The sequence below is a fragment of the Cnephaeus nilssonii genome, assembly GCF_951640355.1.
Source record: "Cnephaeus nilssonii genome assembly, chromosome: 11".
NCBI classification, from domain to species: Eukaryota; Metazoa; Chordata; class Mammalia; order Chiroptera; family Vespertilionidae; genus Cnephaeus; species Cnephaeus nilssonii.
In genome coordinates this window covers 88,992,992-89,015,593 of record NC_137082.1, presented here as the reverse complement: position 1 = coordinate 89,015,593, position 22,602 = coordinate 88,992,992, and the positions used below count along the sequence as shown (strand labels likewise).

The 22,602-nt window shown below is 41.4% G+C and overlaps 1 protein-coding gene across 4 annotated transcripts; it reads left to right on the top strand.

The window, feature by feature from the left end:
- The first annotated feature begins 866 nt into the window (after nucleotides 1-866).
- Nucleotides 867-22,378, top strand: RNF138 (ring finger protein 138). Of its 4 annotated transcripts, XM_079784098.1 has the most exons (8): nucleotides 869-1,091; nucleotides 1,574-1,746; nucleotides 10,106-10,271; nucleotides 12,780-12,895; nucleotides 15,240-15,296; nucleotides 16,380-16,488; nucleotides 18,173-18,280; nucleotides 20,036-22,378. In XM_079784098.1, exons 2-8 carry the CDS (start codon nucleotides 1,637-1,639, stop codon nucleotides 20,102-20,104), a joined length of 735 nt encoding a protein of 244 aa, XP_079640224.1. In that variant the 5' UTR covers nucleotides 869-1,091; nucleotides 1,574-1,636; the 3' UTR covers nucleotides 20,105-22,378. The 4 variants fall into 4 exon arrangements, with proteins under 4 accessions (XP_079640226.1, XP_079640224.1, XP_079640225.1 ...); XM_079784100.1 differs by lacking the exons at nucleotides 18,173-18,280; nucleotides 20,036-22,378 and adding an exon at nucleotides 17,106-18,155 and having other exon boundaries at nucleotides 867-1,091; XM_079784099.1 differs by lacking the exon at nucleotides 869-1,091 and having other exon boundaries at nucleotides 1,515-1,746.
- The last annotated feature ends 224 nt before the right edge of the window (nucleotides 22,379-22,602 follow it).

Here is a 22,602-nt window from a genome sequence, read left to right as displayed (position 1 = left end):
TGACTTTATAGGCTGTTCAGAACCAACAGAGGGGTCAACACGTCAGGTAAATCCGGTGACATAGAATGTTTATGCCGAGTAAGTGGATATACCTGTAAATTAAGGGCCCGTTAAAAGAATAAAAACATGCCCTGGCCAGGTAGCTCAGTTGGTTAGAGTGGAGTCCTCCCCCCACGGTTCCATCCCCAGTCAGGGCACAACCAATGAATGCATCAATAAGTGGAACAGCAAATTGATGCTTCTCTTTCTCTTCCTCTCTCTCTCTCTCTCTCTCTCTCAAAAAAAAAAAAAAAAAAATAATGAGGGCATGCGACTTGGGATAGGGGAGGCTGGGGGAAAAAAAGGAGATATATGTACTACTATATGTAATATTTTAAACAATAAAAAAGAGAAAAAATTTAAAAAAGCATTTAGTAAATAACGTGGGTGAAATGTCTTGACCCGTGTCTCTCTCTCACTTGTCTCCAGAGCTACAAAAAACCACACAAGAGGTGTGGGTGCAGGAATGCACGTGCCACGTGACTGATCGGTCCCATTGTGTTGGGGGCGAAAAGGACACCTCAACCGGGGGCTTCCCTTTCCCTTTCCCCGAGGATTAACGTCCCACAACGGACAGGACATCCGGACACCACAACGTGGTGACAGGGGCCAACAGTCAGGACGGTAGTTTTTGAGAAAAGATTCCTGAAAAGCCCAGGATCACCGACAGGAGCTGCGGGCGCCGAGGCCGCCGCCCCGGGAAGCGGCCGGGGAAGGAACGGACAGGTGGGCGCTCGGCTGTCGACGTCACAACCCGCGGAGGCGCCGCGCGCCGTTGCCATGGAGACCGCGCGCTCCCCACGCCTCCTCCCGCGCGCGTCGCCCTCCAGGGTTCGGGGACCGGCCGGGCAGCCACCGGCGGCGCCATGCCACGGGCGAGTGGCAGGAGGGATCCCGGCGCACCGTGAGCCTCGGGCCCGGCCCCGCCCCGGGCCGATGAGTAAGGCGCACAGCGCCCGCCACCCCGCTCCCGGCCTCGGCTGCGAAGGGAGCCCGGGCGGCCCAGGCCCGGGGCGGGCGCGGGAGCTCGCTCTCTCCGTCCGCACGTGCGGGTAGGCGGCTCCACCGTGGCGCCGCTGCGGGGCTCCCCACGGGCGTCCACGCGAGGAGTGGAGGGGCGGGGCGGTGCTGGGCGGGGGAGGGAGCCGCGGGGTACCCGACGGCCGGGGGCTCAGGTGGGGAGCAGAAGCCGAAAGCGGGGGAAAGGGAACCGGGAGAGAAGCAGACCGAGGGCTGGGGCTGCAGCCGGGGCCGCGTCCAGGGTCCCAGCGCGGGGGTGGCGGGCGGGGGAGCGGCTCTGTGCGGCGCGGGGCCCCGGGGGAAGTGAAAGAGAAAGCCGTTCGGGTTCCTCCGCTGCGCCCCGCCCCGCCCCCCGGTCCCGCCCGCGGGGGGAGCACCTGGGGCAGCGCTCGGGCGCAGTGTCTGCGCGTTCGGCCCCGCCCCTCCCCTCCCCTGGCCCCGCCCCTCCCCTGACCCCGCCCCCCGGCGCGCGCCGCTTCCTCACACGAGGCCCCGCCCCTCTGGGTCCGCGCAGGGAGTCGGGCCCGGGCCGCCACTGCCACCTCGGCCGCCGCCGCCGGGACTCCCCGCCCCCGCCATGGCCGAGGACCCCTCGGCGGCCGCCTCCTACACCGAGGACGACTTCTACTGCCCCGTCTGCCAGGAGGTGCTCAAGACGCCGGTGCGGACCGCGGCCTGTCAGCACGTGTGAGTGACGCCCCTCCTCCGCGCGCCGCCGGGGGTCGCCTAGGCCCCGCACCCGGCGCGGGACCGCCGCCGCGGCCTGACAGGAGCCGAGCTCGCCGCGGCCTGCCCGCCCGCCCGCGCGCCGCCCTGCGCCGAGGGCCCGGGGCCGGTCCCGGTCTAGGTCCCGGCCCGGCGGCGCCCGGCCCGCCCGCCCTCCGAGCTCGGCCCTCCGGCTGCGCCCGGCCCCGCACCCCGAGCTGCGGGGCTCCGCGTCCCTCGTGGCCGCGCCCCCGGGCAGTGCCCAGGCCCTTCCCGGCGGCGGCGTCTGCAGGCCCGGAGGCCCGGAGGCCCCAGGCCCGGGAGGAGCGGCCGGGAGCGGGAGCCTTTTTGTTTCCTAGCAACGTGCGTGCAGGCGGGTGTCGGTGTCCACACGCGCCCAGGTGCCGGCGGCCTCCGGGTGCTCCCCGCGCCCCGTCCGTCCCGGACCCACGCCCGCCGCCCGCCTCCGACCCGCGTCTCCCTCGGGAGCGTGTTGCTCGGCGTCACCCGGAGAGAGAGCCCCGGAGCCGCCGGGGTGCCGGGTGTTGCTCCCGCCTCTCGGCTCGGAGGGCCGGGGTTTCCGGGCATTGAAGCGGGGGTTTCCCTTTGTGCTGCCCTCCTGCCCGCTCCTTGCCGGGGACCGGGGCGGAGAGGAGGCCGTGACCCCGGGGCCGGGCGGGGTGATGGGGAGCTCGGCCCTTTTCCTGCCGCCCGGGCCGCAGCCGGGCGCGGGGAGCCGGGGGAAGGCGCCCTGACAGCCGGGCCGCGGCCCGAGCCCCGGGGACTTCTCAGCGAACACAGCCACCCCAGGCCGCCTGCAGACCGAGGAGCATTCCTGGCAGGTGCGGTCCCGACATCTGTTCCCGAAGGAGACCCCGGCCCTGTGCTTGCCAGTGGCTGCGAAGAAGCAAACAAGTTTCTAAAGACATTGCTTTCTCTCTCCACCCCCTCCCCCCATTTTTTTTGGAGAGGGAGGTTCTGTAGTTGTGTAAAGAATGGATGGAATTTTGGGTTAATCAGAAATTTCATGACAATTGTTGCTTTTACTTAAACTTTTTTTTTTTCAATCCTCACCTGAGGCTATTTTTTCCCCTTGACTTGTAGAGAGAGTGGAAGGAAGGGGGAAGAGAGAGGTGGAAGGGAGGGAGGAGGGGGAGAGACACAGTGATTGGGAGCCTCCCACACGCGCTCCGGCGCCCCTGCCCTGGACCGGGAATGGAACCCGAGACCCTTGGGTCCGAGGACTGACACTCTGACCGCGGAGCCGGGCAGGGCTCCCGTTGCTTCTTGATGCCCATCCTGCTCCGCTCACCCAGCTCTTCAGTCTTCACTGGACCGCCTACCTTATTCCTGTCCTGGGAGCCCAGCGTCTGTGGCTTTTCGTGATAGAAGTTAGGCCGTTTATGTTTCTGTCGTTTAAGGGAGATGAATGACTGTGCGAAATGCCTGTATTATTTGGAGCAGCAGATGCAGATGGTTAGGAAAATATTTCGAGATGTCTGGGGCGCAGTGTGCTTTTCAGCCTTTAATCTGTCAGTCCTCGTTATCATGACTTGATGCCTTTCCTGTGCGTGTGCTGGCAGGGGGGGCAGGAAGGGAGGGAATGGAGGGCAGAGGGAGAGGAAGTAGGGTTTTCCTGGACAGAATAAGTTCAGCTGCCCTCTGGGTGTTTGACCTGACAGAACTCATCGTGATCTCTAGCTCCCCTCCGATTCCCAGCAGCCTGCTCAAGCCCTCTTCCCTTGTGGGGCATTTGGAGTCAGACTGGAATTTGCCTTGACCTCAAGGCTATGGAAAAGCGTTAAGGACCTTTCTCAGCAACTCCGTGGGCTTGGATGTGTTGGGACTAGGTATGGAAATGAAATAAATACAGAGCAGATTTTGTTGATAAGAGGAATGAGCACTATTGGAACACCCTCCTCCATCTCCTCTCTTTGTCCCCCTCCTCCAAACCCCCGGCACACACAGTTGTTCCAGGTTCTGGCTGAACAATGAATTTAAGAAAGCAGAAGGGAAAGGAGTTTTATTGGAAGGGGTGGTAATGGTGCCTGACTGACGAAAGGAGTGTTGTGGAGAAATAGAATTACGTTGTAAATAATCTAGATTTGCTCTTCCCTTTTCACAAAAGACAAACCTGTGCCTTTAAACACACTTGTCGTTAGCTCCAGAGTCGGTTTTTGATTGGTGGGTAACGACAGCGTTGTGGGTCTGTTAGAAAAGAAAACGTTTTCACTCCCATTTCAGTGGCAGCAGAGGATTTGCCCACTACTATTCCAGGCAAAGGAGCAAGTTCCTTATTAGTAGATTAACGTTACCAAAATAAAAATTCCTGTTTGTTGAGTGCTTTCTGTAGGTCAGGTCCAGGGAACACAAAGTGCTCGTCCCCTGGGGGCTGCTGATAACTGGTCTAACGGAGAAGACCTGTACATGAATGTGATTACTGTGAGAGAGGTTCAGAGAAAATGTGATGTGAGCCTTGAGCACAGGTGTGATTGAGGGGAGACTTCCTGGATGAGGTAATACTTGTAGGCCAGATTTGGTAGTCAGGGTTTGTTGAATACCACCTGGGTGAGGTTCCAGCATATGCAGAGGCCAGCAGGCATTACAGAGGATGACAAAACTGCACTACAAAGTTTGGCTGAAGCCACAGGGTGAGTGAGGTGGAGATGGAGCTGAGAGACATTGGCAGGAACTTACTGCGTAAACCAAAACTTTCCTGAAGCCATAGAGACCAGTTCAATAATTTTGGCAGGGGAGTGGCATTTCAGTTTTAATAATTTTCGTTTGTTTGTTGTAATTTGTTTTTAGAAAGAGGAAGGGAGAAACGTTGATTTGTTGTTCCACTTATTTATTATTACTTTTTTACTGAGTTTTAGAGAGAAACATTTTACTTGTTTATGCATTCATTGGTTGATTTTTTAAAATATGTTTTTATTGATTTTAGAGAGAGCTGAAGGGAGAGGGAGTGAGAGAGAAACATTGATCGGCTTCCTCCTGCACACCCTCTACTGGGGATTGAGCCTGCAACCAGGCATGTGCCCTGACCAGGAACTGAACCCGTCGACCTCTCAGTGCATGGTATGATACTCAGCCAATTGAGTCACACTGGCCAGTGCCATTGGTTGATTCTTGTATGTGCTCTGTCCAGGGATCGAACCCACAATTTTGGCATATTGGGCCGACACTATAACCTACTGAACTACCCGGCCAGGGCTAGTAAGTTCTCTTTAGGGCAGGGTCCAGCTTGTTATTGGTGAGACTAGTTAAAAGGCCATCCATTGCTGTGTCAGAGAGGGAAATGATTAGAACCTGAATCAAGGTAATGATACTGGGGCTAGAAAGAAGAGATTTCTGACATTTTAAGGATATCATGTAAAATTTGATGACTGTATGTTCGTTGGTTAGGTGTGTGTACGTAGGTCTGGGAAACGAAGCTAAAACTGTGAATATGGACGTTGCTACAGAAAGAGGTATATAAACTGAAAGATAGCAGAGGGCTTAGATAAAACAAAGTGCTGAAGAATGCATTTTAAAATACGGAGTGAAGAAAAGTGCAGTCTGTGAAGGAATGGACAAGGTAGGAAGAAAACCGGATGGAATGTGACAGTAGAAATAGAAAAATTATAAGGAAACAGTAGTCAGGTGTAATACTGCGTAGGTGAGATGTACTATTTTGAAAAGCATGTAAGGTTGAATTAACAATATTGAGTGTGAGCAGTGGTTAGAGCGTTGGCCAGAGCACCAAAGGGTCGCTGGTTTGATTCCTGGTCAAGGGCACCTGCCTTGTTTCAGGTTCAATCCCTGACCAGGGCCTTGCCTTTTTTTTCTTTCTTTTTTCCTTTTTTAAATGAATGGATATTTCTGACCAGGAATTGAACGGTGACCTCCGGATTCATAGGTCCAGGCTCAGTCACTGAGCCACGCTTGCTGGGCATTCCAGCATCATTGATTGAAAAGTCTCTCTTTCCCCCAGTAAATTGCCTTTGCACCTATTAATCACGTTTGCTTTCTAAGCTATAGCTTGCCAGTCTTCTTTAAGAAGTTTCAGTATGTATTAATAAAGCCCCTTATTTTGCATTTATTATGTTGTCTATTTTAACTAGAAATGTTTTTCTTTGTCTTTACATTTTGAATAAATATTAAGTCCTAAGTTAATTTTAAGCCTGATTACTTTTTTTAGTTTCTTATATGAATGTTTTTCATTATTTTTGGCAATGTCAGTAGTCTATAGCAATGTAATTAATATTTAGAGAGTTTATTTTACAGTTTGTTCAATTAATTTATTACATGTAAGTTTTTGGTATTTCTACTTTTCAGTGAAAATTAATTCAACATTTAGCTAATATGCAAGGCACAAGAAAACAGATGTGTCCCTGAAGGAACACAGTCAAATAACAGTAATTTTCAACTAAATAAATACTTGGCTTTTAGGAAAGTGTGTACAAGCTTTTTAATATAATAATTATTATTATTTTATTGATTTGAAAGAGAGAGAGAGAGAGTGACGGAGAAACATTGATGTGTTGTCCCACCTATCTGTGCATTCACTGGTTGCCTTGTATATGTGCCCTGATTGGGGATCGAACCTGCAACCTTGGTGCATTGGATTAATATTCCAACCAACTGAGCCACCTGGAAAAGCTTTTGATCATATATTAAAAATACTTTAGACCAGAATAGGTGTTGATTTTTGAAATTTCCTTTATGGTGCTCTACAGGATAGTTGCTAGCAATATTAACAAAGAAATTGCATATTTTACGTGTAGTTTATTTTGAAGTATATTGGCTGTGTGTTCTGATATAAAGCGAAATTACACATAGGACAATTGTTTTAAAAGCCAGTTTTGCTTGGTTTGCTAAGATTAGATTTAAGATAAAAACAAAAGAACTAGCCCTGGCCATGTAGGTAGTTCAGTTGTGTAGAGCAGTGGTCGCCAACCTTTCGGACCTCCCGGAACACCAGTAGTAGGTGGACCACTGGTTGGTGACCGCTGGTTTAGAGCATCATCCCCATACACCAAGGTGTTCACTCCCTGGTCAGGGCACATATAAGAAGCAACCAATGAATGCATAAATAAGTGGAACAACAAATTGGTTTCTCTCCCCCCCACCTTCTCCCCTCTTTTTCCCTACTTTCCTCTCTCTCTAAAATCATTCAGTAAAAATGAAACAAATAACTATTCCACACCCTTTCTGTTGTATCATTGTGCCTGATTTAGGACTTTTGTGTGTATGCTTATAAGTAAAACTTACTAATTTATAAAGTTTTTTTTTTATTCCCCACCTCCTTAAATTTAAACTTTCAAACATGAATGCATCTGTAACCAATATACAGTATTGTTTCGGTGTGTACATCTGAGTGTAATTTGTAGATGATAACACTAATGCAAAACCTAAGCGTGACAATTGAGAAACTATTAGAACCAATAGGATAGTACAGAGAGGTTTCTGGATACAAGAACAATAGTTTAGAATATTTAGTGTTTATTAGAATAAAGCTAATAAAAATTATGAGGTTTCTTTAGGGAAATTTAAAAACTTTATTGAAACACATTAGAGATCTGACATATTTATGGATAAAACAGTAAAATTAAGATGTCAGTTCTTCCCCCAGATAATTCTAAAAATGCTAATGCAATTGCAGTCAGATCTCAACATAATTTTTTTTGGTAAGACTGAAGATGATGCTCTAACCCACTGAGCTACCTGGCCAGAGCTGCACAAGAATTTTTAGAACATGCAATACCGGACTCTGGTCAGGGACATTTACCTCTTTCCCTTGGGTTGTCAAATAAAACAATATAACAATAGCCATCCTGTATGAGCGAATCATAATTATGCTTATATTTTTTGTCAGACCAGGAAAAAAATTTTTTTTGGTGCGCAGAATTTTAGTAATTAGTTTATGTGTGCATAAGATGAAAAAGGTTGAAAATCATTGGTCTAGCCCAGTGGTCAGCAAACTCATGAGCCAACAGAGCCAAATATCAACAGTACAACGATTGAAATTTCTTTTGAGTGCCAAATTTTTTAAGCTTAAACTTCTTCTAACGCCACTTCTTCAAAATAGACTTGCCCAGGCCGTGGTATTTTGTGGAAGAGCCACACTCAAGGGGCCAAAGAGCCTCATGTGGCTCGCGAGCCGCAGTTTGCCGACCACGGGTCTAGCCTATTATTTCAGTTAGTGTTTTGTTTTTGTTCTAATTCCTCTGATTAGAGAATGAAACACAGACTGAAACATAATTTAAATTAAAAATTTATTATTCAAAGTTTAGAAAACATATAAACAATTAAACTTTAATTTAAAAAGAAATATATTTTACAGAAAGGAAGGGAGAGGGATAGAGAGTTAGAAACATCCATCAGCTGCCTCCCGCACACCCCCCACTGGGGATGTGCCTGCAACCTAGGTACATGCCCCTGACCAGAATCGAACCTGGGACCCTTCAGTCCGCAGGCTGATGCTCTATCCACTGAGCCAAACCGGTTAGGGCTAAACTTAAAATTTTTAATTTAAATAATTAAACTTGCAAGTGTTGTTTGTTTTTTTTTAACTTCATAGTGTTTATACTTTTGAAGTTATTAAAGCTTAAAATTGCACTCAGACTTTTGGGACACCGCTCTTCAAGGATTGACAAATTGCTATCCAAGTATGTGGAGCACTCTAACACTAGTTGTTATTATTTTTAAAACTAGTTTTTAGTTTGACAACTGGAAAATGGTATCTCAGTATTACTCTGGAGTTTTTAAAAAAATTTTTTACTCCAGGTTTTGGTGAATATTTTTAATGTTTTAATAATTGGTAGTCACTTCTAATACTTTAAAGGTATTAGCTACTACTTACTGAGTACTTTCCTAAATGTCAAAAATATTGTGAAGCCCTAGCTGTTTTCGCTCAGTGGATAGCGTGTCAGCCTGCGGACCAAAAGGTCCTGGGTTCAATTCCGGTCAAGGGCACATGCCCGGGGTTGCACGCTCGATCCCCAGTAAGGGGCGTGCAGGAGGCAGCGAATCAACGATTCTCTTTCATCATTGATGTTTCTCTCTCTCCCTCTCCCTACCTCTCTGAAATCAGTAAAAATATATTTTAAAAAATACTGTGAAAAGCATTTTACTGCATTACTTTTTTTAATCCTCTGAACAACCCTATCAAGTATAGATACTTTTTTATTTTATGATAGGAAGTGGACTTCAGAGGGGAAAAGTGACTTGTTCAGTGCTACAGTCAGGAAATTCAGATTCTGTAATCTGTTATTAACTGTTAGCTCTCAAATGTAGTACAGTTGGAGAAAATTGGTATACTTGTATTTATAGGGGGTTGAGAAAGTAATTGTATACTTACTCTGGATTCAGATATAGATGGCAATGTTTTACCTGGTTTTTCTAAAAGCAAATTGATCAAATTTGGTATTTCATTGCGTTAAGGGAGAAGAAATTAAAATTTTAGTAATTTGGTTTCAGTTAGTGTAATGTTGGTTATAGATGGTTAGAGCTGGAAGGGTTCTTAAATATTTTTTGAGTTATTACACACTGTTGTGGGAAATTTTTATATTTCCTGACCACATAAGTTTGAGCAACACTTACATTTTTCTTAGCAGAAGATATCTTATTGCTATAGCTGGTTTGGCTCAGTGGATAAGAGCGTTGGCCCGTGGACTGAAGGGTCCCAGGTTTGATTCTTGGTTACAGGCTCAATCCCCTGCCCTGGTCAGGGTGTGTGAGGGAGGCAACCAGTCAATGTGTGTGTGTGTGTGTGTGTGTGTGTTTGTGTGTGTGTGTGTGTGTCTCTCTCTCTCTCTCTCTCTCTCTCTCTCTCTCTCTCCCCTCCCTTCCACTCTCTCTAAAAGTCAATGGAAAAATATCCTTGGGTGAGGATTAAAAAAAAAAAATGATACCTTATTAACTTTGTTTATCCTATAATTTTCCAGATCAGTTTGTGTGCTGTTCTGTAGTAGACTTGTTCATATCCCGTGGAACAACATCTTGATTCCCATCAATTTGAGACAAAAGCTGATATGGTCCATTCTTTCATTTTATAAGGGAAAGGAATGGAGTGTGAGATCAGAGTTACTAAATGATATAATGTTTACTTTTCATATGTTAAAAAATTATAAAGGAGACGTGATTGTAGTTTCTTTTATATTCCCATGTAGTCCAGTGATTAGTCTTATACTCTGAGAAATGCACATACAGTTTTTAAAATTCTGAGATTTATGTACATGTGTATTGCCTCACTTATTTAGCACGAATGCATAACTGTAACTGCTTGTTTGTGTTTAATTATAGCAATGAAAAAACTACTTTTTTTCTGTAGTTAATATGTCACAACTGTTTGGTTTAGTTTTTGTAGAAAATGTTTCCTGACTGCAATGAGAGAAAGTGGAATACATTGTCCGCTCTGTCGTGGAAATGTGACTAGAAGAGAAAGAGCATGTCCTGAACGGGCCTTAGACCTTGAAAATATCATGAGGAAGTTATCTGGTAGCTGCAGATGCTGTGCAAAACAGGTACAGTAAGAGTGAAATAGCTCTTGCAAGTCAAGTTTCTATCTTGAAGTTCCCGTCTGAATATTCTTGGTGGGTATTGTTTTGAAGGAAAGAAGTCATTTAGATTGGGAATTGGGGTGAAAATGCAAAAAAAAAGAAAAAAAAAAAGATGGCTGCTCTATATAATAAAAGCCTAATAAGCTAAGTGTTCGGTCCTCTGTTCAACCAATCAAAGCGTAATATGCTAATGATATGCTAAGGCTGCTCAACCAGTCGCTATGATGTGCACTAACCACCAGGGGGCAGATAGTCGACCGGTCAACCAGTTGCTATGATGTGCATTGACCACCACAGGGCAGACACTGTGACCAGTAGGTTAGCTTGCTGCTGGGGTCCGGCCAAGCGGGACTGAGCGAGACAGGCTGGACACACCCTGGAGCCCTCCTGCGGTCCCTGCCTGGCTGGCCAACCTCCAGCATCCCTCTCCAGCCCTGATTGTGTACCGGTGGGGTCCCTCAGCCTGGCCTGCGCCCTCTTGCAATCCGGGAACCCTCGGGGGACATTGGAAAGCTGGTTTTTCCCCGATCCCGCAGGCCAGGCCGAGGACCCCATTGGTGCACGAATTCGTGCACTGGGCCTCTAGTCCTATCTAATAAAGAGGGAATATGGTAATTGACCCTCACACCATCGCAAAGATGGTGGCGTCCATAGCCAATAAGGAGGGAATATGCTAATTGACTGCCCTGCCCTCAAAGATGGTGGTGTCCACAGCCACAAGATGGTGGCACCCAGTCTCCTCAGCCCCACTGGGGCGGCAGGCGCATGGCTGCCCCACGCGCCTGCCTCTGGAGTCCCCCAGTCACCTCAGCCCCCTAGCCGCCCAGGGCCGGCCTGAGGTGCAGGCAAGCCTCGGATGGCAGCTGCCCAGCCGCCCAGGGCTACCCGAGGCTCAGGTAACCAGGGCTGGCCGAAGCTTGCGCTGCTGGCAGTGGCAGCAGCAGAGGTGTGATGGGGGCGTCGCCTTCCTCTGATCACCGGGTTGCCTCCCGCCCCAGAGGGCTCCTGGACTGTGAGAGGGGGCAGGCCGGGCTGAGGGACCCCCCTCCAGTGCATGAATTTTCATGCACCGGGCCTCTAGTAGATTATAAACTTATTGAGAACAGAGACTGAAAGATACAATCTCTGACTTTGCCATAATTTTTATCATGGTTTCTTTTTCTCAAAGTACTCATTTATTATCTACTAAATCAGTGGTCGGTAAACCGTGGCTCGAAAGCCACATGCGGCTCTTTGGCCCCTTGAGTGTGGCTCTTCCACAAAATACCAGTGCGATTGAAACTTCGTGGCCCATGCGCAGAAGTCGGTTTTCGGCCTGGGCGAGTCTGTTTTGAAGAAGTGGCATTAGAACACTCAAGGGGCCAAAGAGCCGCATGTGGCTCACAAGCCGCGGTTTGCTGACCACTGTATTAAATGAACTAAATGAGCAAATTGGCATTTAACTCCTTTAAACCCCATTCTGGTACAAATTCAACCATTAAATAGTTTTTCTGATGGGAGAGGGAGAGAGAGAGAGAAACATCAATGAAGAGAAAGAATCATTGATCGGCTGCCTCCTGTGCACTCCCCACTGGGGATCAGACCTGCAACCTGGGCATATGCCCTTTAGTCCGCAGGCCGACGCTCTATCCACTGAGCCAAACCAGCTAGGGCATCATTGCAGTTTTGCACATAGAAATGGCCAAATGGATTTAGGTAGTTAAGAAATCATTAGCAGCCCACTTTACTTGTGTATTTATGTGTTTTATCTAAGAAATCACAAAATATCTGGCAGAAGACTTAGCCTAAGTTTTTTGGAACAAGTGGTAAAGTCAGGTATTAACAAATAACTGGGCATTAATTCTCCAATTGGGATTTTATTCTATCATTTGGAGAGGGAGTGAAATGGTGAAGCCATGTGCTTATGGATTTATTGCAGCCACTTTTTAAAATAGCTAATACAGTCAGTGAGTAAACCAGTTGCTGTTTCATGCATTCACACAAGTCAGTCTGTGTTTCCGTCTCTTTGAGGAAGGTCTTAACTGACAGGGCAATGAAGTAAAGCTGGAAAATACACTTGAGAGTTTTTTGGCTCTATTCCTCACTGAGAAACTGAAAAAAGTGTTAACTGAGAAACATAATTTTTTAAAAGTGCTTTCTAACTCTGCTGAGTTGCAGTAGTTAAAGAATAAAGAAATGCCCAATACATGAGCCAACCTCGTAGTACTTTTATTTATCTTTTTATTAGCAGTATTGTTTCAAGTGTAAAAATATTTCTTAATATTTTTTGCAGTGAGTTTACAGACTGATGGACTCTTCTCCATTGTCTCACACTTAATGGACAGAAACAAGAATTAAACCATTTACTTAAATAGAACCTCTTGTTTAAATGGGGTATATAGTTATCTATTTTTATCTTCTCTTTTGACAATATCTTAAATCTTGTGAGTTCTATTTTAAATAAAAGTCACATTAAATTTTAATAATTTACAGATTAAATTCTATCGCATGAGACATCATTACAAATCTTGTAAGAAGTATCAAGATGAATATGGTGTTTCTGCTATCATTCCAAACTTTCAGATCTCTCAAGATTCAGTAGGGAACAGGTAAGCAATATTTATTCTTAAAAAGAGAATTTTTTAGTTGAAATTGTTTTGGGAGCTATATGATAAGGTTTGTTTTGTTTGTGTGTCTGTTTAAAGTAAAATGATATGAGAACTATATCATTTGTGTATTCAGAACTTTGATATATGAAAGATTACCTCTGCTAGATCAGATGATCTGGTGAGATCTGGTACTAGTTAAGTTCTTAGTTCTATTTTAGTCTCAATTTTTATTTTATTTTGTTTTTTAATTTAAATTCTTTATCGTATTACATGAGTCTCCTTTTTCCCTCATTGACCTCTCCCCGGCCGCCCCCATCCCCCAGCACATGCCCTCACCCCCCTACTGTCTGTGTCCGTTGGTTATGCTCATATACATGCATATAAGTCCTTTGGTTGCTCTCTAACCTCCTCACCCCCCTCCTTCACTCATGCTTCTATGTCTCTGGTTCTATTTTTGTTCATCAGTTTATGTTGTTCATAGTCTCAATTTTTTAAAAACTAAGGTTTGGCTTGATTTGTATCTTATTGTCTCAGATTTCTATGCATTAGACATGATATACTTAAGCTTATGTTAATTCAAAATCATTTTAGGAAAATTGACACGTTTTTGTATAAAAAATAGACTTGAGAGTTGAAGGCTATTTTCTTTTGCAACTGAAATTTAAAAACTAGAAAAAAATTCCTTTTAGTAGTGTACAAACTGGAATCTTCTTGTTTGCTACCTAATAGAGTTGTTTGAGATTTCTACTCTGGCTAATAAATGTCATGTAAAAGTGAAACCTGGTACAAGTAAATTCTTAGTTCTATTTTAGTCTCAATTTTTTAAAAACTAGGGTTTGGCTTGATTTGTATCATATTGTCTCATATTTTTGTACATTAGATATTTTAGGAAATGTATTTCATATTGAAGAATGGCCAAAATGCCTATGTGGTTTAAAAAATAGTGATAAATACCTAGTTACCCACAAACCCAGGTCAAAAGAAATTAAACATTTTTTACCACCTTACAATCTCCTTTTGAACTCATGACCATCTGAGTCCCATGTGCCCAGACTGTCTTCTTTTTTGGGACATTCCCTTTTCTTTCTAGTATTACCACCCCTGTGTGTATCTGTAACAATGAAGTGTTTAATTTTTAAAAACTCAATAGCAAGCACACACACAAGTGTGTAAAGAAAGGCAATATAGGCACTATTACAGAAAGGCCCCCAGGAGACAGTAGGCCAAGCAGAGTCTCTTAAGACTTTATTTTTAGTAGCAATTCGTTTCACATGTTGCTAGTTTTTTTGCAATTTAATCACTCTACTGCAGTCGGGCCTTTTCCCTACTCCTCAGTTAAAACTGTTAAGGTAGCCCGGCCGGTGAGTGTCCACCCCAGTTAGGAGGTCACAGTTTGATTCCCGGTCGGGCACTTGCCCTGCGTTGAGGGCTCAATCCCTGGTCAGGGGCTGCAGGAGGCAGCTGATCAGTGTGTGGGAAGTTCAAGTTTTGCTTTTCGGAACTTCCTGAGATTTTTTCCCCTGAATATTTTTAATCCATGGTTGGTTGAATCTGTGGATGCAAATTCTTAGGTAGAGAGGACTGGCTGTGCTGCTTGTCTTCTTGTAAAAGAAAAATGAATAACCAGTTTTTAAGTTTAACAACTCCTTTAAACCTGTGTGGTGCAGTTTTTTTTTTTGTTCACTAGCTATCTCATTTCTATTTTAACATTCTGCTATTGAAAGGCCTTGTTTTTATAAAATTGACCTCATTGATGAATTCTGGAATGCCCACGCTTCGCTCGGGATTTCTCCAGTACTGCATATGACACATGTCTCAAGCATGGGGTCTGAATGAGGATGTCAAGTTATTCTATGTATTAATTGTTGGAGAGCCTAGTTTCTTTTTGGAAAATGAGCATTGAGATATTTTCTTAAACCTACTCTACTTTGGAGGACACAACCTTAAACCATATCTTAGTTACAAATCAAAAAGTTCATGAATTTTTGAGTCTATCCCAGCACTCAAATACTTACTAGCCTGGATAGAGGTAGAGGTAGTCATAACTTTAAAGTCTAAAGAACCTGTGGAAATGCTGTAGATTTAAGGTAATTAGGCAAAATTCTATATTCTCTATACTTTTGTAACTGCATAAATTAATTTTGAAGGACATAAAGGCACAATAAACAGTCTTATCAGAATTTATTTGAAAATTAATGCCCTCCTTTTTGTTGTTCAGAACTATTTGAAGTTCAGGCTTTTAAGACAAATTTAGACTAGCCTTCTTCATTAGCAATTCAAGTTAATGAATCTATAATGTGCTTTATTGCTTAAGGTATTAACTTTACCCACTTTACTTCTTAAGTAATAGGAGTGAAACATCTACATCTGATAACATAGAAACTTATCAAGAGAATACAAGGTAAGCTTTTGAAAATCCTGCTACTTTATTAAATAATATCTATTACTTTACAATAATAGATTTTTAAATTAAAATTTTTTTATTCAGTTAAATCACCAGATATTATGCTAGAACTTAGTAGTTTAGAAATATATGATGCAGTTGCTGATTTTACAGATCACATTAAGTTAGAAAAGTCTTTAGCCCTCGTCCTTCACCATGATGATGTTTCTTCCATGCATAGTTTAGGTAGGTTGTCGATATTGAACCGTCCCTTGCCGAAATTCAGAGGCATTACAACCCAGGGAGGCATGATCCTCAAAATGTTGTGTGTGTGTGTGTTTGTTTGTTTTTTTCATGAAAGGATGCTTTTCTTTCTCTCTCTCTTTTCTCTTTTGGTCCATCGTGTTTATTTATTGATTTTTTTAATTGTTTAAAGTAATACAGATGTCCCCTATTTTTCACCATTGACCCCTTCTCCCCCGCCCCCCCCACCCCCGAACCCTCCCCACCCGAGGCCTTCATCACACTATTGTCTGTATCCATGGGTTATGCATATATGCATATAAGTTCTTTGAAATACTGATCATTCTGGTAATTAGTGTTTTTTCGTTTTTCACTTTTTCCTAGGAATTTTGTATTTAGATTCCCAGAGGCTGTGATAGATGAAAGATATTGATGAAAGTCTTTTCAAAATTAAGTTTCTAGATAGGGGGCTTCCAGTTGGGGCCACCACAGGATATTAAAATTTTCAGGGTACATTCAGTGACATCTGTTGGCCTCACATGAGTGACTGAATTAAATTCTTTGGACCTCTAACTACTCAGTACATGGAACAGCTGTGTTTGTTTTTGTTTTGGCTTCGAGGCACCATAAAAAAATTTACTGAGACATTAACGATACTGTAAACAGAGATTGGGAACATCTGTTGTAGATTATTTATCAAAAACATTTATTTTTCAAAATTAGAGAATCTTTGAATAGTCTAATCATTATAACTTTTTAAAAAAGTAAGTAATTGACTTAAAAACAGGAGAGCATTATTTCTGTGTTTTGGTTTGTGATTTCAAATTTAAGTATACTTCATTTAAAATTGTTTTATAGTTCTGGGCATCCCACCTTTAAGTGTCCCTTGTGTCAAGAATCAAATTTTACCAGACAGCGTTTACTGGATCACTGTAACAGTAATCACCTATTTCAAATAGTTCCTGTGGTAAGTACATGTGTTTAAGACAGCCTTCTGCTTAAAGTATCCTGTTCATTTATTTCACTTCGTGTGAACAACAGGGAAGGTAGTTTTAAATTTGGAAGGAGCATTATCAATAAGGTACATTTTTGTCAACAAAAGATGAAAGGTTTGAAGCAAAATGAGATTTCAGTAACTTAAAAAGAGAGATGCTTATTGTGAGTGTTATATAGAATAGTGTAGAGAAGAGGGAAGTAATGAGTGAACTGGGGACTCAATACCGAGGGGCCAAGACCCAGCTCTAGTGGGGCTGCTCAGTTTCTTGGTCTGTGTCGGATGCAGTCAGCTCAACCTGGTCAGGTGGATCTGCTACAAGTGAAAACTATATGTAAGAATAAAGTCACCAGGTCAGTTTTAAGTTTGGATCCTTGCAGAATCTAGTATGTGAATTCATACAGCAAGGAAGGAAAGGAATCATACTTTCTTTTTGGTGCATATATATCTTTTTTTATACCATCTGGAGCAGTGGTCGGCAAACTCATTAGTCAACAGAGCCAAATATCAACAGTACAACGATTGAAATTGCTTTTGAGAGCCAAATTTTTTAAACTTAATCTTCTTCTAACGCCACTTCTTCAAAATAGACTCGCCCAGGCCGTGGTATTTTGTGGAAGAGCCACACTCAAGGGGCCAAAGAGCCGCATGTGGCTTGCGAGCCGCAGTTTGCCGACCACTGATCTGGAGGGTAAGAAAGTGGTGAGACCTTTTTGGTGAGTGAAGGAGATGGAGTGCAGGATTTCAACATTGTGTTAGTAACCCTACAACTCCTCATTCAGAATATGAGTTCCACAGGTAAGTGACTTCAGTTGTGGGTGAAGCAGGAGAAACTTGAGCTAGAAGAGATACTTCCCTTTCAGTTGTACATTTTGATATAGAAGGAAATGTTATAAATAAAATAAGGATTGTAGATATTTCTAAGCAGTTTTAGTGGATGTACTAGGACAAAAATGTGAAAGACTATGCCTCAGTAACTATTGAGGCTGTCCATAAACTCACTTCTAGTACTAAGGGAGACTTATCAGGGTCAGTTACTGTTAAATAAACAAATAGAAGTGCCAAAGCTGTCTCTAGGAAAAACCTCATATTGAAGAGATTTTGTTTTGTATGGCATTAGCAAATTTTTATTTGTTTCTACATTATGTTCAATATAGCATAGACTTTGGCTAGAGTTCAATTACTAAAGTTCTTTTTTATTTCATTTCAGTATGTCATCCATTCATTTTTTAAGATATACTTCATTTAAAACCTTAAGGATACAATTTAAAGTTTACTACCCTTTTATTTTACTTATAAGTGAAATAAAGCTTATACTAATTATATAACAGTTATTGTGTGGCTCAAGTGAGTTTACATACTGGTTAATGATAACTACCATTACAATTAATATTGTTAAAGGCTAGATGTGGTGTTTCTCTTGAAAGAGTTGTGTAATTGAAGATTTAAGTAATAGAATGTATAAGATCCTCTTTTCATTGTGTTGTGTTCGTGTAGTTTATTTAAAGTAATTTGGTAGACAAATGATCTATCTAGTCATGGAATTTGGCCTGTAGAAATGCTTTTCATGTAGGTGTTTTCGGTTATATAAGCTTGTGTTTTAATACCTTCAATAATTGTAATGTTTTATTTTCATTTAAAACATTGTTTCTCATAGACATGTCCTATTTGTGTGTCTCTTCCTTGGGGCGATCCTAGCCAGATTACTAGGAATTTCGTTAGTCATCTAAATCAGAGACATCAGTTTGATTATGGAGAATTTGTGGTAAGTGAATTCTTCGAGATTAAGAAAATACTGTTTAAGTATTCAAGTTAAATTAACTTTCTCAATGTAGACTTGAGTTTTGAGGCAAACTGTTGTATCATATTAGATGGTTACAGAGCAAGTTCTATTGTTTTTATAATTTAGGTGAATTTTGGTTTGTGGAAGTGGTAAAAATTTTAATGTACTGTCCACCTCCTGTACTGGAGAGATAATAAATAGAGGAAGAGCAAAACCTCAGATCAACAAAATGAGTTAGAGGAGACTGTATAAGGCAGTGGTCGGCAAACTGCGGCTCGCGAGCCACATGCGGCTTGTGAGCCGAGGTTTGCCACTTTGTTGACTAATGAGTTTGCCGACCACTGGTCTAAGGGAAAAATTAACTGCTAGAGAAGTAAAGTTGATACAACAGATAAAGGAGGATGTATTTTTCATGTAGTGTAAGTTGTGTATTAAACCCATTCTAATAGATATATCTAGCATGGGAGACACATTTTTTTAAATGAGGGAGCTTAATTATCAAGTAAAGCCAGTTAAATTGTAGATTTTGGCCTTAGTTGACTGCTTTTACAGGGTGAGTGAGGGAAGTTTCATAATGTAAAAATGGATCCCCAAAGCAAAACGGGGTTAATTTCTGCCTTCTAAATGTGTCGTCATGATTTTTAAAAAATTAGATGGGGCCTTTGTTTTATTTATTGTGAGATTGCATTTTATTCACTTTAGTGAATTAAAACTTTATCTAATTTAACATTCATTCCAACAGAGAATAGCTGATACTGTACTTGTTTTCAAGTGTAGGTAAACACAGGCATGTGCAATTCTGACAATGACTATTATTCTTTTTTTAAAAATTGATTTTGAGAGAGAGGAAGGGAGAGAGACAAACATTGATGTGAGAAAGAAACATTGATTGGTTTCCTTCCCTTCACACTCCAACTGAGCCATCCTGGCCAGGGAAGAATTATAGTTATTCTTGGTAAGTGTTTATTTTGTAGGAATTTGCATTTTTAATCATACTATTTCAAAATAACAATTCAAACATATGTAAAATTTAGGTGTACTCTTACAATTTTAGCATTTTTATGAAGCAATTGTAGATTATTCTTCAATTCTCATTGTAAGAAAGGTTACTGTGTCTGGAGATCTGTGTAACTGGAAAAACAAAAACATATTTGGTGACCCACTGGATCTGTTTGGCAGATTGTTTTACCTTGCCACAGAGAAATAGGTCATTTTCGTTACTTGAGATTGTCGGTGGAAGCCTATTAAAGCAAACCCATAGACATATTAGTAATCGACAGAAAGAAGAATTTTTAAAGTTAAGGATAAGTAGTATAAGATTGAGTGAGCTGTAGTTTTAGCTTCATGTGATGGTTAAGAAACTTATTTTACTCTGATTCAATAAATGCTGATTTTTTCTAAAATTTATTTTACCTTCAGACATTGTTACTCTTTTCTAGAAATCACACAAAATTTATGATTGTAGTTCACTCTTAACTGTATTTTGAATTTATGATTTATCATAAGGCACTTTTAATTCTCAACTTTCTCTGCTGATCCTTTCTGTTTATCAATTATTCTTAAATAATTATAATTAAACTTAATTTTTTATTATAGTTCATTTATTTAAAAGGATGTATGTTGTAACAAACTGTTTCAACTATGTGTAGTGTGTGATAAGATGTGTAATATATTGGGCATAGTATTGAATAGTGGAATATATTTTCCTATTGATATGTTAATGTTATTGTTTTTTAGAATCTTCAGCTAGATGAGGAAACCCAATATCAAACTGCTGTTGAAGAATCTTTTCAAGTAAACATCTGAAGGCTATAGACATCTGAGCATCTTTGTACCTGCAAGTGCCATCTTTAAGGAGAAAACTACATGCAGTCACCATTTCAATAACTTGATGTGTATATTAATAAAAGTAATTCAGTCTATTGTTTTAGTTTTTAAATTGAAAAATAAAGGTGGGCCATCTAAAAATTTCTTTCTCTTGAAAAGTTAAAAATGAATGTTAGGACATTATCTTTAAAAGCATTGAAAGGATATTTCACTAATGTAATGGCGAAAGGGAATTCTTGTTGTACTTTATCTTTTTTATATTACACATTCTTGAATTTTTCCTTACGTTGCTTTTGAAATTTGGTGTGGTTTCTCCCAGGGACGTTATTGAACACAGGTAACACAGTAGCAAGTGCAGAAAGATGTGGTTGGTATGAACCTAACAAAGCTGAGCCAGTTATCAGAGTTGCAGAACGGAGACTTGAAGTGCTAATGAAACAATCCAAAGGAAAAAATTTTAATACAGATTCTAGCTGAAGAATTCAACTCTAAGAACATGGTATTTATATAACATTTAGTATTTTTGAAGACTAGTGAGATTTCTTTAATAATTTTAACTGTTTAAAAAGTAAAAGCTCAATGTAAGGATATTTCCTTTTTTTTTTTCTATTAGAAGGAACTATCATATTTCTTTGGCGGGCAGTTGCTAATTTCAAATCTTGTTTGGCTGACTAATTTATAAGCCTAAAGTATATTAAGTTGAATTTACAGCTCTTTGGCTTCAGAATTTTTCAATAGCCAGTGTTTCTCACTAGCTAAGATGAAACTTTTATTAGAAACTTTCAGTTGGTGGTTCAGTTGTATGTTCTACATATATATTTAAGTGAGAAGTTTGGCTTCATGATCTCAGTTGAGAAATTCAAGCAAAGCTAAAGATGCATATATATAATACACACACATGCATGCAGTTTATATACAGGATTTCTGTTCAGATTTTAAAAATAGATAAGCAATATGGGATTTAAGTGTTTACTTGATTTGATTAACATTTTGTATATCACCACATTTTTAAAAGGTAACAGCCAAATGCTAAGTGGGCTAGTTGGCTGCTGTTATACCTTAAAAATTGAGTTTATACACACACTCAATTACCTGTCTATATGGTGCTCTTTGTTCTCAATGATAATGCATGACTGAAGTGGTGACACATTTTCCAGCCACTCTGTTTCACTGCTTTTTAGTCAGACTGGGTTTGTTTATTCTTAGTATTCACTAATGAAAATCATAAAATAACTTGTACTAGAAGGCCCAAATCACAGAGTAAACGATGAAGAGTGGGTTAGCTGACATTCCATACTAATATACATTGTTTATGCTTTCTTTAAAAGAACATAAAATTTCAGAAGTAGTTGCTAATATATACATGCATTGTATAAAAAGGGATATTTTGGTTTTGTTAAAACCCTTGTTGACTTTTCTACAGTGAACATTTTTTTTTAACTTAATAAAGTTAATTTTGCAAGTGGAGTTTTGTAAACAACCTTTCTCAGTAGTAACAGTCACCAAAAGCCATGCATCTTACTGAACTGATGCCTTTGTCATTCAGAAGAGTGATGCTTTCTGCGTGCTGGAAGTGTTTTCTGCAGTTACATGAGTGTAATTGTAAGAATAGCTGTTTAACTCTTTAATAAGAGACTTGACCATAGATTTTTTTCTAACTTAAAGCAATAACGTTAGTACTTTCTTTCAAAATTTAATACTTCCCAGTATGTCAAGTTAAACTATTTTGGGATGTGAGAGCTTGAAAGGAAAGTTGTAGTAGAGATCATCTTGATGAAATTGTGTTTTGAAATTTTGTGGATTAGTTCAGTATCACTAATAGTCTCGTGTGTCTTTTATATAAGCTTTTTCATAAAGGAAATATTGACTGTATTTGCTATTATCTGGGAACTCCTCAGTATGGAAATGTTTGTTTAAAATCTCCCCTCTTGTCAGTGGATTAGAAATAAGGTTAGGCTTCACAGATTTTCAGTTTAAATTCCTGAAAAGGTTCTTATTTTTAATATGCTTATAACTGAGTCAGGATAAAGGAGGGAAATTGTATTGATACTCATACCAAAATTTCACACTATCACCTAGGGAAGCGATTTCTTCAACAAATTACCGTTTATGTTGTTAAACAGAGTTTTATTTGAGATGTATTGTTTTATTTTTCAATTAAAAGTGGCTTTCTCCTACTTGTGTGTCTAATTAAAATTTTGTCTAGAGGCAAACATGATAACATTTAATTCTCATAACCCACTCTGCAAGATGTGTAGGAGATAATCTATTATTTTGCACCTAAAAAGTGGATAGGAGAAAGCTACCACATGCTGATGATGCTTTATGTTGGATTTAACTTTATAAACCTATTTTATTTTTATTTCAAATGTTAATCAACTTATAAAGCTATTTTATTAAGTACTAGAGGCCCAGTGCTTGAAAATGGTGCACTCAGGGTGGGGGCATCCCTCAGCCTGGCCTGTGCATCTTGCAGT

Coding starts and splice junctions, on each gene's coding strand:
- RNF138 (XM_079784098.1), top strand. CDS start 1,637: ATGGCCGAGGACCCCTCGGCGGCCGCCTCCTACACCGAGGACGACTTC. Junction 16,489..18,172: donor TATTTCAAATAGTTCCTGTG/GTAAGTACATGT, acceptor TGTTTCTCATAG/ACATGTCCTATTTGTGTGTC. Junction 18,281..20,035: donor TTGATTATGGAGAATTTGTG/GTAAGTGAATTC, acceptor ATTGTTTTTTAG/AATCTTCAGCTAGATGAGGA.